The following is a 20,581-nucleotide window of genomic DNA, read 5'->3' as shown; positions in this document are numbered from 1 at the left end:
CGAGTTGACTTTAAGATCCTTATGTTTGTTTAGAAGGCGTTGTCTGGCTGTGCACCAAGATATATTTGTGATCTTATTGTGCCATACTGTCCTGCTAGAGCACTTAGATCTTCAAATTACTTGCTTTTAAATGTGTCACGGAGTCACTATAAATTAAAGGGTGATCGGGTCTTTTCTGTGGCTGGGCCCAAGCTTTGGAATGCTCTCCCTTATCATGTGAGGTCTGCTCCTTCATTGGACATTTTTAAATCTACTCTGAAAACACATTTTTTTATTCTTTAGCTTTAGGAAATTTGTAATTGTTGTTTTTTATAGTGTAGTCCTGCTATGTACTACACTTTGGATAAATTTTTATTGTTAAACGTGCTTTATAAATAAAAGTTGTTGTTGTTTTTGTTGTTAAATATATATAATTACACAAAGTACACACACACATATTATGTAAACAAAAACCTGATTTTGGATGCAATTAATCGTTTGACATCACTAATATTTAAATAAAATGCATATAAACTATAAATATTGTTAATACAGATTATATTTACATATTAATATTTATTTATTTATTTAATTATTTTTGTGGTTAGGCCACACTCTTTTCCTAACTTTATTTATATTTTGTTCAAAATGTATTGATTTATCTATATTATTTTACTTAACTTTGATTTATTTCATTTTATTTTATTTCAATTAATTGTATTTTATTTTGTCACTTTAACTTTTGAATAAAATGCTGTTTTATTTCACTTAATTGTATTTTATTTTATTCCACCATTTTATTTTACTTTTCACTTTGTTCTATCCTATTCTATTCTATTCTATTCTTTTCTATTCTATTCTATTCTATTCTATTCTATTCTATTCTATTCTATTCTCCCCGAACATATATAAAATGTTTTAGCTAAAGGTAGGTAGTTAATTTCTGTATCTCGTCCCGTACCTGTTTAGACCCATTCTCCACATCCCCCACCCCGTCCCGCATTTTCCTGTCATGCCACAGAGGCCAGCATGTTTGCTGCATGCTATTAAGGCGAGGTATTTTAATCTGGGCTATTTGTAAATGACAGCACAGGGAGCTCTGACAGGTGTTAATCGTTGACAGGGAAAGTAGCTGAGGAATGCACCAGACCTCTCCTTGGCTTCAGTCCAGGGCTACCTGCGAGGGCTCTGTTCCCCCTCACCTTGTCTCTCTCTCCCAACATATTTTTTTTCTTGTGCCCAGTGTTTCACCTTTTTTCGTCATTTTGTACACTTACCCCAGGTCGCTTCACAATTTTTAATAGTGGCCCATAAACGAAATAATTTGGGTATCCTTATATTAGTTTTTTTGCAATTACAATACTGTAATTACAATACAGATTTCTGCAGTTTAGAAGACTTGGGAAAAGTGTGGGAGTAGTTAAGGTTATACCAGATCTTCAGGTGTCTGCATTAGTCAATCCATCACTCCACTGAGAGCAAAGACTAGACCATTTAACAGGCTTTTGATGAGGATCTGTGAGTGGCCTGAAATCGGTAATAACTCTATATGCATCAACCAGGCCGCATGACACCAGAGAGAGAGAGAGAGAGTGTGTGTGTGTTTCCAGGTGGAGAGTGTTCTCTGGACTTTGGCCTGTGGCATTGCTGTGGCTGCTGACGCCAAGAGCGGATGCAGCTCTGGGAGGTGTTCCGGCGCTTGCTTCTCCTCAAAGCTCTCAGCATGTCCCGACTGGGCTCATTAAAGCCGACTTCAGCTTCATTTAATCCATTTTTTATATCTCAGGGAAAAAAAATCAGCCGTGATCTTAAATCTTTGCTAATTTAAGCTTTGGAGCAAGACGGACGATGATGCTGTGAACCTTGATGTTTTGAACGACATCTGAGATTTACACTGGAATTAGTTGTAGTGTATCAATGTCCGTGCGAGGCGGATCTTCCCAAATGGGCTTTCTCGGCTTCTGGACCCAGAGTCGGTCTTCCGCTCCATTCCTGGTGGGAGAATTATTAGTTTTTGCTTAATTTAGCATGGAGAAAAACATGACTCTCACCATTCCCTTTTAATTATACATCTCAGTAGTTCCACTTTTGGGAAAGTTTAATTTGTAGCACTGGTCTTGGTGCACAGATTCTCGGACCGCTTTTGAGTCCCTGTGGTTCTCTTTAAGATCAGATATGACCATGCACCAACACAGTAAAATTGTACAGAGCTTTCAGAGTGTAATGCATCTATTTCATATCGGTAACAGCTGTATGAATGTTTCACAAACAGGCAAGAAGTACACCATCCCTTCAATACTGCAAGATGTTCTCGTCCCCTTCTCCTGTCAAATCAATGCTCTTTGTATTGAATATATAAAGTGTGCAATGATTGAAATATGTCAATTAGTAAAATTATGCTGTATTGTTTACATAGGGGTATCATATGGGTTTTAAAAAAAGAAATCTGATGCAAGCTCACATTGCAAACTATGTTGTGTTGGTTACTTCAGTGACTACACACTAGAAGTCTGAAGGAGCATTTGATAGACATGAATGTGTAGCTGTTGTTGAGTGCATGAAAAGAGTCAAGTCAAGGTGCAGGTTTTTTGCTCTTGACCATGTTTGTGCAAGGCTTACTAAAGATCAAGATTAGTTAACTCTGACCTAGTATAGAGAAAAGACTTGAATTAATCCAAATTTATATATTTACTCCTTTTATTTTAATTTTGGTTTATTATTTGCAGTTTATAATTTATGATTCCAATTTAATTCATTATATTAATTATATACATTAATAATTTTTTTCAATAATGTTTTTTCAGCTAGAATGCATTTAATTGATCAGAAGTGACATTAAAGAAATGTATAATGTAAATCATTATTTATAAAAAAAGAAAGTATCACCATTTCCACAAAAATATTAAGCAGCACTGTTTTTAACATCGATTATAATAAGTAATGTTTATATTTAGCAACATTTAACGTACAGTATTAAAATTAAGTGTATTATCACGTGACTAGAGTAATAAAAGCTGACAATTCGTGTGAGTAATACATTTGATTTTAAAATATATATAAAATATTTTTTAAAAAAATGTATTATAATTTTAATAAATAAATGCAGCCATTGTGAGCAGAAAAGTAAAAAAAAAAAAAAAAAACTTTAAACTTGTGGCCACACAGCTCACCGTTAAAACTAGCTGTACACAGAGACTGTAGACAATCCCTCATGGAATCCCTGATGTGGAGGAATTTTTAAACAGCACGTTTTCACCCTCGTTAGCCCCACTGGCTTTTCTTGACAGGGGTGGGCACTTCTCCCGGGGTTGGGGTACCATGCTAGCTCAGGCCAGGACACTGTGCCACCCTAAGTGAGCCCTCTGTCAGTGCCCTCTGCCACGGCCACCGCATAGCAGGGAGCAGGGGCCTGTCACGCGTCAGCACCAATTACAATCAGCTGGTACACACCACACAAAATGCAGCCGGCCCCTGGTAACACACACACACACTCACAGGTCCTTTACCGTCACACTACTGTGCTCTTACACACACCAATTCAAACAGAAACATCAAATTGCAGTTTTTGCCTTTAGTGGTAATGTATTAATGCACCAGAAACACTATCGTACATTGTGCTTCCTGAATGAAAAGAGCATTAGAGTGCAATTGCTTTACAGGAAGTGACTCCACTAGAAAATACATGCTTACAGAATTTATTAGATAGGAGGGACGTTCTTTATGTGCGAAAGTCAAATACTCTCTGTTTGACTGTAACGCACTCAGCAGATAGTGATATGTGGCGAAAAAAGCCTCTTTTGAGTTTCCTTAACTCTCTTTAGCTCTCTCCATTTCCCTGCACTGGGAGTAATACAAAGAGACCTGTTTACATTAACCTTGAGAAACGTTCTGTCTGCGAGTGAATCTAGATGGAACGTGCTCTCGTTGCTTTGTATGATGTGTTTTTGTGCTGGGCAAAGCAATTACATGAGAGAACTGGTTTCCAGGACAAAAGAGCCTTTACCTTGGTACAGTACAATCGCTCCAATTCCCACTAAACTTGGGGAAAAAAAGATCAATTAATAAATAAAGGCTGAAAAGGTGCAAAGTGAGAAGGATGTGTGAAAAGAGCCGTGACATGAATATGATGCGTAAAAGGATATGTGCTGTTTAGCTTAAAGCAAAAGTCAAAACCCTGATGTTTTTTTTGTTGTTGGTTTTTTTTTTCATTGTTGTGTGGTCAACCAATTCAGTTTTTGTCTGACTCCGCAGTCATATCCCCGGCCGGCAGAAGAACAATGTGTGGTTTTGGTAGGCCAAGGCTGGAGACAGTCACGTCTTTGTTAGGCGATGTTCGGGGCAGCTTGTGGTCCTGGTACTGGGTTCTGTTTGTGAGGCTGTTGTCAGTCCATAAACAGCAGCATATCACTGACAGCAGGGCCGCTGTCTCACACGACCACACAGCTGTTGTCTCGCAGATCTGTGGATCACTGTGTGTGTGTCTAGCAGGGACTGTGTGCATGTTCTTTTGTGAGTTTCCTTGAATTTCTCTAATTTAAAGGGATAGTTTTACTCGAATATTACAATTCTGTCATCATTTATTCACCCTCATATGACCTGTACACTAAGTCTTTTTTTAAAGCCATGAGATTTGTGTGAGAAGCAGAGTGACATTCGTTAGTATAGCTGTCAAATGTCCTAATTCAGAGAAAATGAATATCAAAAATATTAAACAAATAAATAAAAAATGAAAAATATACTACCATTCAGATGTTTGGAATCGGTAACATTTTTAAATGGTTTTGAAAGAAGTCACTTATGCTCACCAAGGCTGCATTTATTTGATAAAACTAAAATAAACACAGTAATATTGTAAAAATGTGCAGTTTATATTACTATAGTCCTTTTAAAGGGATCATCATGTGGTATTTGCAGTCTCTTTTTCAGACTTTTTGGAGCTTGACCGTGTTCATCGCCGCTTGCTTTAATTGTACATTGTAAAAAGCAGCTTGAACTTTCTTCAAAATATCACCACTTGCGTTCCTCAGATCGAAGTCATACAAGCTTGGCATGACATTAGAGTGAGTAAATGATGATAGAATTTACATTTGTGCAAAAACAAAACATTTAGACTTGAGTTGCATCCTTCATTTGCAATAATGTGTATGAAAATTATGTCGATTTTGCATTCTAAAACACCTACAGATTGGTTTCTCTGTTAATCTGAATCTTAATACAACTGCGGTGCATAAAGTCTCTTTGTGTGTATGCGTCTGTCCCATCTGGCCCTGCAAGTGTCTCACCTGTACTGTGTGGCTTTGTGATCTGATGTCTGCGGGAAGTCCTGATGAAACCACGTCTTCTCCTCCCGTCACTCACGCTGGGGTCACATTCCATCATGCTGACTAGAGAGAGAGAGAGAGAGAGTGTGTGTGTGTGAGTGTGTGTGTGTGGGGCAACAGGCTGCTGTGAGTGGTACCAAACTCATCACTTCTTCCTGCCCACTGATCCAAGCAACATAAAGGAAAGGTGGGCTCTGAAAGATGGCATGTATTATTCATGTGAGTGGTAAAGGTATATGCGTTTTGTTATTACTCGCATCGTGTCTCCGTGCTTTGGTGGAGTTGGCCCTGCAGTCGCATTCCAGACACCCATGGGGATCCTCTCCCGAATAAAACCACCGACCACCACAGACCAACTTCAAAAAACACAAGCAAATTATTTTGTTCAGCTGCGACCATGACAGTGTGTGGCTCTCTGTAATAGATTAAAAATACAAGTGCGAGAAAAAGATGAAGACGGAAGACAAAAGTAAGGAAGCAGACAGAGGGATTTGAAAAGGACAGCGACGAGTTGACAATTGAGTTATAATATCCTGTCCTTTATGAATAATGAATTTGATGGCACCGCACTCTCAGAAGTTAGATTAAATTAGTTCTGCCATGTCTAAAAAGTTAGATATGCTTCATTAGTGGATGAGATAGCAGGGAGGTTGCTTGGCCTGTCAGGGCTGGTGCAGTTAATTCATCTCTTTTCCACTGATTACATGCCGACTTTCATTGACCATGGGTGATATTCAGTCCAATGCATGCTCATGCATTTAACAACATTTAAGACCATGCAGATCCCACATCTTCTCTGCAGTTGAATGCCATTGCAATCATTCAGTGCTATGCTTCGCTTATGAAGAAAGTCAAGGTTGTTGACGTCTATGGCAATGGAATATTGTCTGTGGTTTGTAGGTGGGTGTTTCTTCAACTTTAACTGATTTTTGTTAACACTACCGATTGAATCATTATGTATAAAGACCATATTGAAACTGATGTGGAAAACATTTGACCATTTATCATTCATGTATGAATTTTATGTATATAATGTAGAATATTACATTTCAGCCAGACCCAGACTTTAAAATCCTAAACTATAAAAATTCAGTTTAAAAAACTATAAATTAATAAGCAAAACACAAAAATAACATACAATAATAATAAATAAAAAAAATCATTTTCATTTCAGTATTTATTTAGAAAAAAAAATCTCAATGTTGATGAAAAATCAAGATATATTTAATTATGCTTTATTTTAGATTATGCAAATAAAAAAAAAGTGTGTATTTATCATACATAAAAACTGACATTTGAACATTGCTAGTGGTCAAATAAAAAATAATTAGGAAAGTTTGTTTATGATTTAGTAAGTGTTTTTAAAAGACTATTTTCTCAAATCCACTGGGCCAAAAGTGGTACCCATTGTATGTTGTTAGTTGCAAGTATTTTAAAAAAGCAAAGGAGGTGCAAAATGAGAAAATTGTTAGGAAGGACAAAGCATTCGAATATTGTAACTTGGTGCCTTGACATTACTTGGATTCAAACCAAATATAGATTGTGTAGTCCTGCCCTTTGTGCTGATGTTATGTTGTGTATTTTCACTCTGGCATCTAACAATAATCCCTCTTCATCAGGCTAGCCACGGCTATTGTTAAATGAGCCGCATGATGCATCTCTTTTGTGTGCTCCTGCCATGCCTCATCTCCTCCTTATAATAGTGTTTTTATTTGCCGTTGTATAGTGATGGGAAGTGTGTTGGTATTAACTTAAAGAAACAGACAAACTGGTGTTGTTTGGGCCGATAAAGCAGTAGTGTTCTGGCAAGCAGACGCTCCTGCCTCTTTCAGTATAAAAAAAATGCAATGGAAGCATTGGTATAAAGAAGAAAGAGGGACAAAGTCATAACTAGATGAGGAAAGTTTGTAGACAAAATTTAAGTTGGCTGGAAAAAGCCAAGCCAGAAAGTTTGAAGTAGTTTTAAAAGCTTTTAAAGTAGTTTGAAAGCTAAAATAGTTTTAAAGATTGAAGTTTGAATATTTTCAAGGCAATACAGTAAAAAAAATCAGAAAAATATATATAAAACATATGGCTAAGGAAACTGGGGTGGTTGCTAGGCTGTTGCTAGCATGTTTTTAGCACAATAAGCATGTTACTAGCATGTTTTTAACATGGTTAGCGTGTTACTAGCATCTTTGTGGTGGTATTTGGCCTTAAAAGGTTGGGTTCGGGCACCAGGGGCGATTTGGTCACAACCAAATTGGAAAAAGCTCTCGCTCAAATGCTCCATTTACTCGCGAATCGCTCTTAACACAACTTCCTAATGCTTTACGAAATTCAATGAGGGAAATGTATTCCTCAAAATGCGATTCGTAAGCATTAAAAGCACAAAAGATCATAGCATTAAATGTAGCATTAACACACCAATGCAAAGGTAGAGAGCTTGAGAGAGAGCGAGAGACGCAATCACACTTCCTTAAATAATGTTCTACCTGGTTCCCCGTATATACATTCAACAGCGCTACCCCCAAATCACTGACGACTGTCACATTCTTCCCCCCATGGAGAAAGATGCCCTAATGTTCTACAATATTATAAACTATATATGCTCATCACAGGAAAATTTGTCAATACATGAAACCCTGCAGCAACATAAAAAAATCACAAATTCTCGCATTCAAAATTACGTTTCCAAATAATTTGGCATTGCAATACTAAGTATTAGCTAATCCTGGCCATAATTTCATCAATATTAAAACCCTAGAAAATCCTCATCCTCAGTAAAAAATTTCAAGGCTCCCTTCATTTCCAACTCTGCAGCAGAGGGGAAGGCAGGCCTCAAATTGCAAGGACTTCTCCAGACTTTGTTAGCAGCTACCAGACACCAGAACATTTATATTGATTTTATACAGAAGTTCAGCAAACAGTACAGTAAGTTAATACGAAGAAACTTTCATTTTATTCATAATATAATTCCAAAGATTTTGCATGGAAGTTTTTGTATAGTGTAGCTCAGATATGAGCAGTATGATAATTATACTCAAAAAAGAAATAAATCAGAAACAGTCATTTCTACTGTCACAGTACTTTAAGTTGTTATTGTCATTATAGAAGTTTACAAAGTGTAAAAACAAAAATGTCACTGCATAAAAACATTCATTTACATCAAGTAGATTACATCTTGATCCCCCAGGTTCCCATAAAGCGTTGCTCATTTAATTTTTAAAAGCTTCTCAGTTACCAGTCACTTTTTTTTCCCCAAAAGTGGGTCCATTTCAACCGCAGCTTTATATAAGCTGATTGGTAAACATGTTTAACCAGTGCATTTTCTGTGTGTTATGAGACAACTGTTCGGCTCATGAGTATTAATGAACTCAAAGCTCGAGTGGGAGAATCCCTAAGTGTTGGTAACTGTCAGATTCTTTCAGCGCTACGAATCCTAAAAGCACAGAGTAGTGTGCCGCCGCAAGCTTCCGATTCAAACTCATGTTTGATGTCTTGCTTTCACGCCCTCCATTTCTGCTTAAGCCAAATTACAGCAGACAGTCCTAATTCTCCCGAGAATTTTTGTTTGTTTTGTGAGAATACATATTTTACATATCATTGGCACGTCGCTGATGTATTTAGCAGCATATAAGCAAAGAGAGAGATGTTTTTTCTTGAAGTTTTTTTTTTTTGCTCTGGTTTTGGCTGAATCAGGGCTGTCTTTGTAAGAGACCTGACAGGGCTTTGTGAAGATGTTCTAAATAATGAAGCATGAATCGAAGCCCCCGAGCCCTTGGAGAACTCTGCTGTCCCGCAGAGATCAGTCTGTCACACGGGCAGAATCGCCATCGTCTCTCTTCTGCTTTCTGTTTTAAAGGTCAGATAAGGAACCGTGTATGTGCTCGAGTGCTAATATAACTGTTTTTGTAGGTTTTATTCACAAGACCGTCATTTTAATGAAAAAAAAAAAAAAAACCTCTGTGACATAACATAAAATTATCATTTCAGCAAATAGCTCACACAAAAATGAGAATTCTATAATTATTTAGGGCTACTCACCCTAACGTTAGTTCCAACCCGTGTATATGACTTACTATATGAGAAGATACGGATCCAATATTGTTTTGATCCCAATGATGTGCATTTTATGGACACAAACTGTTAAAATGTTATATAAAACATAGTTTGCATGAGTAATTTTTAATATTTTTATTCCCTTTCCCTATTAAATATATAGTTCCTGTGATTTCTCTTGATTTAGGCTAATAATACAAGTTCTGGAACGTGGCCCTGAAGGCTATGATTATCTAAAAAGCTCAAAGTTCTTAATATTACTGAGGTCTACCTTTTTTTTACTGTTGTGTGCCATGAACCAAAAACCTGTGAGTGAAAATTGACCAAAATCGATTGCACCAAATCAGTGGAACTTTCTTTTATTCCAGTCTTTTTTGGCTGAACCAATCAAAGCACACCTGACCACCTGTAGGCCTTGAAAGAGCATTGTTATTTTACTTTGTAAAAAAAGTTTTCAGTGGATTTCTGTGGGACGGAGAGAGCGTTTAAACGAAACTCAGTGGATCGGTGGATTAATTTAAAAAGAGCGAGCAAGTGAAAACTAAAATCAGTAGGTGTTTAAATGTGCTAAAGTCTTGAGAGCTTCTCGGGGGCGGCTGTCAAAACATGCAAATGAGGGTGACGGCACATTGTTTTGACAAATATAATTAAGGTGTTTCAATTTGGAGTCCTGCGATACACAGGACTGCAGGGCTCCCCAAGCGCTCTGCTAATTGTGAAGATTGCTTTTAAGATCTGAATGCTTGTTGGGTTTTTGTTTGCTTTCTTTTTTTCTTATTGGATAATGAACTGTTAGGAAGTGTTAGATCCTGGCATCGTTTCGACTGAGGTTTTTGTCAGAGATAGGCAGGGATGAACACCCTGAGGTGTTGCGTTTTACAGATAATTAAGAGGCAAAATTTGTGTTTGGCTGTTTGATCTGCCTGTCAACTTTCTGATTAGAGGCGTTACAGGCTTTAATCAAAAGTAATGGGATCATTAACGTTCCTAAACTGTTTAAAAGAACGTCAGGATTTTCTTCCAGTCCGACACATTGGAGCTTGTGAGTCTAGCAGGGTGTGAAGTTTGCTGGTGTACAGTAAATGATGTGCAGCATGTGATTAGGAGGAAGTGAGGTGATTATAAGAGCAGGCCTCCCACTGCAACAGCCACGCCAGCTTGCGTTTATCTGTTTCCTACTTTTCTCTTTTCGCTCTTTTACCGGCTTTGCTTCTTCCTTTCAATTCTCCTCTTCAGCTCAGAGTGAATTACAGCACGCATTTCCTATTCACATTTCATATTTCGTATTTGATACCACACTTTTCATCTGAATCCGTGACATTGTCAGCCAAATAAATGCATATTTGCATCAGCGAAGTATGACATATGAAGACGAATGCATGTGTTTTCTTGCTTTCTTTGAACACCGGTGACTGTACACAAAGACTAATCTTTTGGACTGGCCCTCTCTGCTCTGATAGGGATGGAAAAAAATGCACCAAATAAAGTGGCGGCACATGCATCAATATTAATAAAGTCAACTGACAGTGTACCACTGTTTATTAATTTCGCTCGGTCACGTTTGGTGCACATTTCAGCTCAGCTGGGGCCTAATCTGCACGAAGAAATCATTTCCTGCTTCGAAAGAATGAAGTGAACGAATGAACGAGGTCCATTTGATGGGTGCGGATTGACTGGTTCGGGCACGGTAGATGTATGGCTCTCCAGTGGCCCATGGAAATTCTGCCTGTTTAATTGAGGAACCTGAAAGCAGTGGGCAGCTTGCACTTTTTGTAAGTGAGGCAATCAAGACCTGCCCCAGACTCTATTAGTTTTCATTTGGATGCTTCAGTAATGCCAGTTGATTAAACTGAAGCAATTTGCTGCAAGAAAAACTAACCATCCTACACCTTTCCCACTCACAACATCAACAGCGGTTATGTTTTACTGTAAGTGCTGTTGTTTGGGCTGTGTTAGGTAAGGCTCAGCTTATTCAAAAGCAATGGTATTCAACAGAAATTAAGCTCCTTTTTTTCTTAGTCGGATGTCAGTTTGTGGGTGGCTGTGGGTATTTTTGACTATTTAACATCTAGAAAAATGCAAGTTATTTATGTTAAAACATTTATTATATTTGCACTTACAAATAATGATTTGTTTTCATCGAATGAAGATAGAGATTGTATGTTATAAACTTTTACTGGCTAGTTTAGTTAGGTTTTTTTTGGGATGTGGTGGGGTTGTACTTCTGGCATTTATCTGGCACAAATAAGTGATTAAAGTTACAATAATAATTTTTAAACACTGTTTTATGCACCATTAGTTATTATAGGTTTTCCTATAGAAAAATGTTTCTCTCTTTAATTAGATTCATTCTGATTATCTGTTTTTTTTTTTTTTTTTTCTTCAAGTATAAGCTCACTGATACAGAAGTCGGGCGCTATTGATGCGATTCTTATCTTTGCTTGTTTTTGAGCTCATGGGGCATTCTGCTGTTGAACCTGTTCTCCAGCATGCCTTGTCCTCCGGTCCATCCAGGGTCTCTGATTGAGTCTTCACTTTCAAATCTCAATCTCAGAGGAGTGGTTTAAACAAATGGTTCTATTAGTGCACACTTTCCCTCTGGCATGGTCATTCATACCCATTAAACCTGTGTCTTATCAGCCAGAAGAAGCCCTCACATCTCCACACACAACAATTGGCAGTAATCAGGCCTTTAGAAGAGTGTGTGAGATTTGCTGTGTGTGTGAGCTGGGAAGAGAGAGACTGAGAGAGAAAGCGAGAGAGAGAAGAGAATGATTAATAGGGAAAGTTGAGTGGCCGGCTAATAAAGATTTGTCTTAATCAGAAGTGATTTGTCAGAGCAGAAGCGCAGCAGGGTCAGGGCTGAGCCAATGAATAAAACAGAGCCCAGCGGAGTGAAAAAAGGCCAGTGAAATAGGGCCTGATTACCCAGCGCTTGCTCTCGCACAGACAGGCCATGGCCCTTACCTTATTTCTCTCGGTCTCTCTCATTCATCCCTTTGAAACCAATATATTCTCTTCCTGTCCATATTATTCTGTCCATCCTCTGTCTGTCTAGGCTATTAAACCCAGTTTTGAACAAGACTTGGCCCAAATTTAGCTTAGGGTTGATGATTTTACCATTGTGCTAAAACAATAGTGGATGCGAAAATGATTATAAATATAACATTTTAAAGAGTTTTTATATGGGTCTTTAACATAAATTACTACACCTGTAAATTATCCCCAAAAACATCATATATGGCTTGTGAACTACATTTCATGCATTATGAAGCCAAATAATAGAGTTTGTGGTCGATATGGTTCACTAATTGGACCAAATCATTAATTTGCAATGATTCAGATGATTCAACTGGTCACAGCAATTCTCTGGGGAATTTTTCTTTTTTCTTTTCAAGTAAGATATTTTTAAGTGTTTACAATATATAATTTTAGCAAAAGTATAATTATAAACAATATGGTTCACAATTTGAAATGAATACTTTCAAATCGTGATGCAGTAATCTTTATTGCATTTTTAAAGGGTTAATTATGCAAAAAGAACAGTTTGAAAATACTGTTTTAACAGTTTTAAATAATTAAGGGTACTAGGCCAAATTGGAATATTTCTTAGAATTGAACCTTTTAGAAATAAGTGATTAAAGTGGCAATAATAGTTTTTTATCTGCAGTTATTTAAAAAAAAGAGTTATAGGCTATCCTTTTTCTTTGTTTTATTTATTTATTTTAATGATTTTTATTTATTTATTAGAAATTTGTTTACAAATCGGACTTCCACTCATCTCAGTCGGGAACAGGATTAGTCAAAGAATCGTTCTTTTGTGCCAGTTCTTGTCAGTGAACCGACTGATTTATTTGAGCAGTTTTTGAAGAAGTTTTTTACTGATGCACATAAGAAAGAAAATTATTCACTTTGGGTAAGTAAATAATGACCCCCCCCCACCCCCTTTCATTTTGATTTTATGTTTGTTCATTCTACAACAGAGAAGATGCTCAAAGTTGGTGGCTCAGCATTTGAATACTATAAACAAATAACAAGAATAATAATAATAAAAGTGCCATCAGCACTTTGCTCCCAGACGGGGAATAACTGGTCTAAAATAAAGAGAAAGGGACTGTGTTTCTGCATTGCTCTTTGTGTGTGTGTGTGGGACAGTCGGTGTTGGACCTGCCTTTACTCTTCCCCTGGGCACTTTTGCTCTCATTTGGCTGTGTCTGTGGATTGTGTCCAGATAGAAGTGTGTGTGGTAACCTTCAAAAAGTGGCTGCAACTCTGTAATAAAAAGAAGTCCGGAGCCTGGGAGTGAGCCTGTGTCAGGGCATGTACCCTTTCAGCTCTGGGGACAGACAGAGGGCTTCAGACAACTCAGAGAGGACTCGCACTCAAACAGCTGCTGTAAAATTGATGATGTGCCCAATTATACGTGTCTGCTGAGGGGAGGTGGATGGACAGATAGAAGGATGAGAGAACGTAGAGGTGGAAAACGCTTCTTCCCCGGTGTGTTCTGCCTCCATCTTGCTGCCAACGGCTGGCAGGAAGAGGGGGATGAAAACGAGTGACATTCGGACCTCCGAGATGTCCTGAGTGATTTGATGTTCCTGCAGGCCAAGCTCAAAGGCAGACAGGCACGGTCTGTCACAAAAGGGAAAGACAGACAGACCGAAAGATGAAAGAAACTTTGACTGCACTGACACAGTGTTTCAGCGGTGTAGGGATGGGAAAAGTAGTAAAGTTAAAGCAGTCCACTCAGAATAAAAGGAAACACGATAACAAAAGATAAAAAGAAACGAATAACAGCTAAAGCAATTACTGGTAATTAAACACTCAGGCTTTCAATGCGTCAAGGTGTTTTAGAGACTTCTCGAGCTGAATCATAATTCATCTTTAAAGTAGGACTGGGTACTGATACAGAGTTCCTGATCTGTTTTGATACAAGCTCTCAATTTGAGTTGGATTTGATTTGATCTAATTCATTTCATTTTATTTTGCTTCTATATGAAAGAAATTCCCTGATCTTGTGTTGTAAATTGCATTGAAATGTTCATCGAAAGAATCGATTCAATAGAGTCATTATTCGGGATTAACGATTCACCATGCTATATGTGTTTTAGTCACTAAAAAGAAAAAGGTGGTTAGATTTGTTTGAGGATATGATTCACGTTGTTCATGTTCTATGTTTGATTCCGCTTGCAGCTCACGAAGACACGTTTTCTTGCAGTTTTGTTGCAGCACACAGCATTTCTTTTTTTGCCATGGCTTCTGAAAAGCAGTGTAGGTGAACCTGTTAACGTGGTACATTATGTAAATATTAATTTTAGAAATAACGCTGACATCTTAATGTTGACATCTGAAGGATGTGCTGTGCTTTACAAAAACATGATCACATAATAATTGAAAATGTTTAGAGTAAAAGATTAATTTTGATTTTAAAAATGAAAATTAAGGACAGTTAAATGATGATTGCATACAGTAGATTATGCATAAAGTAGAATATTTTTCATCAGCTTGCTTAAAGTCTGTCATCACTATCTCTTGCAACTCGGTTTCTTGCGGGTTTTGTTTTGCTTAGCTTTTGTTTAGTATTGCAGCTCATAGATGAATTTTCTGCTAGTTTCAGAGTTTCCTTTTAATTAGAGAGCCTACTTGAGTACCATCATTTGATTTGTTACATTAAGTCATGACCACATAAATAAATAAACAGTTTAATATTGTGTAAATGAACAATGATGATAGTATTGGCACAGTTCTGCTCTAAAATATCGCAGCGAGAACAGAGATCTCGTCCACAAGTTTGGTCAGCAATCAGTTAAAGAGTCTGCATTAAAACCAGCTCATTGGTAATGATTGTGCTGTTATGGATTTTAGTAATATCCTTGTTAAATGGGCCTTGGGGATCTGGATCTTTAACTAGAGCAGGCCTGTGGAAAAGCTTGGCGTCAGGGTCATTTAAATTGTTAATAGGGCCTTAAACGGGGGAAGAATATTTTATATCATTATGAGCACGAAGCTGTGTTATTTATTTAAGTCTAGTTATTTATTTATTTAGTTTTTTTTTTTCTCGTTCCTGAATGCCTGTTTTTCACAGCTACACCCTCAATTTACAGAATGTCAGTGTCCTCATTAAAGCGTGTGATAATTAATTAGCACCTCATTAACTAGACATGTATGTACAGTGCTGCATACAAAAAAAATAACTGACCATAATTCATGCTACACTTCAAGTATATAGTCTTATTGCACATGATGAGATCTGAATGTAATGTACCTTGGTGTCAATATTTTGTGTATTGTTGCATGTAACAATTAAAATAATACCACTGTTAAAGGTATAGTCCACCCAAGAACGAAAATTGTCATCATTATCAATTCACTCTCGTGTTGTCTTGCTTTCGTGTAACACGAATGAAGATACAAATGCCTGTTTTTGTTTTTGTTTTTGTTTTTGTTTTTGTTTTGTTTTGTTTTGTACCCTATTGGTTTTCCTTGTATGGACAAAAAACATTTTAAATATTCTTTGATTTTTTTTTTTTTTTTCACAGAATACGTAGTCATTCAGGTTTTAAAGAAAATTTTAGTAAATGATAATCATATCAACTATCCCTCAACAATGTTTAGTGAAACATTGGTGATTTTTCCCTCTAACTCTAGCTCTTTTTTTTCTTCGTAGAAAAGGAAGGAAGAGAAATCATGTCGTTTTCCCCTTCTCAGGGAGTGTTTGTTTTTTTTCTAGCCAAACTCTCTGCTCAAACCTCTGCCACATTCTTGTCCAGGTTTCATTACTCTACAAATATACAAATCGAGAAGAGAGACCGATAGATCAGATTATTAGTGAAAACACATAGACAGAGACAAACGGATATATCAAGAGAGGAAGAGAGCCGTGGAATTGTGGGTTGGTAAAGTTCATCTCACCCCTTGGATGCGGTGCACACTCGGCTAATCGTCCAAAAGTGTGTGTTTTTGTGTATGTGTGTGTGCTTTTGGAGCTCGTTCTTAATGGCAACATCAATTTGCGGTCCCACAACTAAGAGAAATATTTGTCTTTGCGCTCATGCTCAGGGGAAAAAGAAACCGGAGTCCATAATGTGTTTTACAGTGTGTTGGCCGCAGGAATATTACATTATACGGAGTTTGGTTTAACAGCTTTTTATTCTGTTTTCAGTGGCACAGGTTTTATGCAGTCAGTCAGCCAACCCTCCCATTTCTTGATTTCGTGGAAATTCTTTTATGTACCTGCTCTGTTTTTTCCCCAGTATTTCTTTCAAATTAATTTGTATTCACTTCACTTTCATTAGAATGAATGTTAACTGGATGCCAACAATCGGAGTCAATGGAGATAGCAAAGCGCATGACCCTTGAGTAGGAGACCTTGACTCTGAAGATCTCGCTATATAGAAAGGTCTCTGAGAAATATGACAGTCAAGTTTTCTATTGTACCTATTGTGCAGAGCAACTTCGTTTTTTCTCCTTCTGTTTATTTATATCTCGTTGAGATTAGAATGGAGAGCGCTGACAGGATTGTTTCATTTGTGCTCGGACCCCTTCATGCCAACAAGCTCATCTATCATCTGAAGTGATATATGAGCGAGCTTGTCTGCGTGCTTGTGTGTTGCATTGTTGCCATTGTGGCCCGTGTCACATTCATTTGTTTAAAGGCCTCTTTCGCCCTGGACAGAGACAGATAGCAGTGCTTAATTTTCTTTACACAAGATTTCCACTCGCGGGTGGGCGGCAGCGTGTCTCAGCCTCGACAGCCGGACACGGTTATGATGGTTATTAATATCTCTATTCGCTCTTTTAATCTGGCCTATCTGTCACATGCGCTGTGACTGCTCCATCTAATCTGAGTATCCTTCAATCTGTCCCCGCTCTGATTGGAAATTAATGAAGGCGAGAGACGTGTTTTTTAAGTGTCTCGTTCTTTCTGGTTCTGTGCGAACGCAGATGTAGCCCATTGCTCTGTTCCTCGAGCTTCACACTGACTCTTTGAGAGCTGCACCTGTGAAGCATAATCCAGTCATGAGTGCGTTGTTTACTCACAATTGTTTGGTGCATTTGAAAGCGTAGCTTTGATCCATGCAAAGATTTTTCACTTCATTCTTTTTACTCACTTCCTCTTCAGACTGCTAATGTGGTTTCTACTTATAGGGGAGAGGGTTTTTGCTGGAGGAAGGGAGGGTGGGATTTTTGTTTTGTTCATTGTTTGTTTTTTTCTTTTGACCCCTGGGATGTGAATATGACAGTGACCACAGACAGGCTTGTCAGACGCCATGTATGGGATGTTTATCTAAGTGTGAGCGTGTAAATGGGTGTACGTCCATGACAGATGAAATGTGTTTGTAAGCGAGCAGCTGAATATTGCATGTGCTGATCGGGCTCGGTCTGATGCGGCATGCTGGGATTTGCAAAATATTTAAGACAGCATGTTGGTGAGAAGAAGGTGTAGTTTGAGATCCCCAGACATTAGAAATCAGGATTGTAACTAGACTTTTCCATGAGGCAGGGAGTTGGTAGGTGCTTGCTATGGGTTTTTGACAGCTTTTATTTATTTTTTCTCAGAATAGCCCAGTTTCAAGTTTCTGAGATTCGGATATGTCCCTCCTTCATTATATTCCTATAACTTGAGACAATGTTCATTTTTTAAGACACTTCCAAATCCTACACTTGGTCAGGAGCCAGAAATCTCCAATTCAGCAGCACTTACATGCATCAAACTTTTCATTTTTATATAGTTTATATATCATTTACCTGTTTTATCTAACATTTTGTTTCCTAAAAATAGCATGTGTTAATAATGTATGTAATAATGTGTGTGTGTTTAATTATATTTTCCTGTCTATTTTCTGATTTATTGAGTGATAACAGCATAAGTATGTAATCTGTCGCTAGTGTCAACAAAGTTAAACTAGAAATTTGAACCTGTTTTTATACAGTCTTCAGATACATTTTCTGGAAATCAGTACATATTTAATTAAATAATGCCTCATTTGCATATTTAAACATAACATTTCAGATTTGTAAAAAAAATTGTTACATATTTCATTTAAATTGCATTTAAAGTTTTGCCTTAATACTAATTTTAGAATTTGTACATTTAGTCATTTAGCAGACACTTTTTATCCAAATGAGGACAATGGAAGCAGATTCAAAAACAACAAAAGATCAGTGATGGGCAATAAGTCTCTAGCTTTACGTAGTACATGTAGTAAGGTTTATTTTATTATTATATAATAAATAAAAAGAAAAGAGAATAGAATAGAATAGAAAAGAAAAAGAATTGAGCGAGCTTGTGTTAGAGGCCTTTTTTGATTTTGTTAATTGCATAATAAATAAGAAGAAAAGAAATAGATAAATATAAAAAGAATATATATTTTTTTCATTAAAATAATATTAGCTATATTTCCTTTGCCGTTTATAAGCATGTCTTCTTACTGAATAATAATAAATAAACAACTTCCAGAATCCTCCAGAAACAAACATACATTTTTATAACCACAATTCAGCTATTTTTTTTTTTTGCAAAAGGTTCCTTTGTCTTGCACTGTATTACTCAATACAACAACAAAGAAGTCACTTTCAAACAAAGCAGTTCCTTTTGGTCAGGGCAGCAAATCTGTGAGAAATCTGTAAAGCTTTGGAAAGAGGAAAGCTTTCAAACTCCCATGAAATTCCCAATTGCATGAATTCCTATTGAAGCAACTTGATTTTGCCTGTGAAATTTCACCAAACGGCAGTGAATGCAAGCACACCTTAACATGACCAGTTTCTCCTTTTATCGTCTTACAGAGCAAGTGGGACAGGAGATCCTCACCAACCTTCACATTGACCGCGAGAAGATTCAGAGATCCCGCGATCGGGTGAGTTTACACCCATAAACACACTCCTTAGACGGTCCTCAGGAGCCAATACTAATCCAGAACAAACACACATATGCTTTTCTCACTAAGTAATTACACAGGCTTACAAATGCTTGACTTGATCGGATCTTGGCTCTTTGGGATGGCACAAAGTGCCCTAGATCAGACACTCGACAAGAGAACAGGAGCGCACTCAAGTGCAGGCAGTTAAGTCCAGCGCGCACCTCTCACACATTAGCATAGCAGGCTGCCGGAGTGATTGATTGAATGTACAGAACACAGAATGTTTGACACAGAGCACAGCACCAATAAGAAGCCTTTGTAGTTGTCCCGTCTCATGCGGTGAGATCACGCATGATGCAAGACTGTCTAAATGGGCATAGCTGGACAACAAAAACACCTCCGGACAGACCAAGCGTTTGTTCTCTGTTCTTCCGGCTGCTATAACTCTGCAAGTCTCTCCGCTACACGTGTGACTGTGCTGCTGGACGGACGTCACAAAAGGGATTGTATTGGAGATTACAGACTGGTGTAGACTAGATTCCACAAGATACTTTTCAGTGGAAAATATTTAGGCGCTTAAACCACATTTAAGAATGTATTTATAATGAATGTATTAAGAAAGTTACATTTTCTAAATAGACTTTTCTATGCATTTTTTTTTCTAGGTATTTTTTACTTTTTATTTTTAATTGGGCTAAAAGTAAAACCCTAGAAGAACTTTACATTTATTCATTTAGCTGATGCTTTTATCCAAAGTGACCTACAATTGCTATATATGTCAGAGGTCACATGCCTCTGGCGCAACTAGGGGTTAAGTTCCTTCTCCTTCTGCGTGTGCAGTTTTATTGATACAGTTAATGCCATTTTGATATTTAACATCTTATTCAATGGCATTCATGTATTTGTAGGTGTAACTTGAGTGTCCTTTTTTGTGTCCATTATATAATATATACTAAAATAGAATATAATTTAAATATATATAATATACATCTATAAATGAAATATATCTGTTTAATTGTTTTCCGAATAACAATTCTCTTTTACCTCAGAAATATATATATATATATATATGTATGTATGTATGTATGTATGTATGTATGTATGTATGTATGTATGTATGTATGTATGTATGTATGTATGTATGTATATGTGTGTGTGTACATAAATATGGATGCGCATATATATATATATATATATATATATATACAGTGTCATGAAAAGGTTTTTTTTTTTACCCTTTCCTATTTCCTGTTTTTTTTTTTTTTTTACATATTTGTCACACTTAAAAGATTGAGATCATCAGACTAATTTTAATATTACACAAAGATAACCAAAGTAAATACAAAATGCAGTTTTGAAATAATGATTTCATTTATTAAG

The 20,581-nt window shown here is 37.0% G+C and overlaps 1 protein-coding gene across 4 annotated transcripts in view; it reads left to right on the top strand.

The window, feature by feature from the left end:
- Positions 1 to 20,581, top strand: part of LOC113111594 (vesicle transport through interaction with t-SNAREs homolog 1A) — a 125,535-nt gene that overhangs the window by 52,701 nt on the left and 52,253 nt on the right. For all 4 annotated transcript variants that reach the window (XM_026276509.1, XM_026276507.1, XM_026276510.1 and 1 more), the window contains one exon: positions 19,128 to 19,198. In XM_026276509.1, coding sequence (XP_026132294.1) covers positions 19,128 to 19,198 — 71 coding nt within the window. The remainder of the gene's footprint in view (positions 1 to 19,127; positions 19,199 to 20,581) is intronic.

This window comes from Carassius auratus, chromosome 12, assembly GCF_003368295.1.
Source record: "Carassius auratus strain Wakin chromosome 12, ASM336829v1, whole genome shotgun sequence".
Classification (NCBI taxonomy): domain Eukaryota; kingdom Metazoa; phylum Chordata; class Actinopteri; order Cypriniformes; family Cyprinidae; genus Carassius; species Carassius auratus.
Note: the sequence above shows the minus strand (reverse complement) of the source record. Positions and strands in the feature narration are given on the sequence as shown.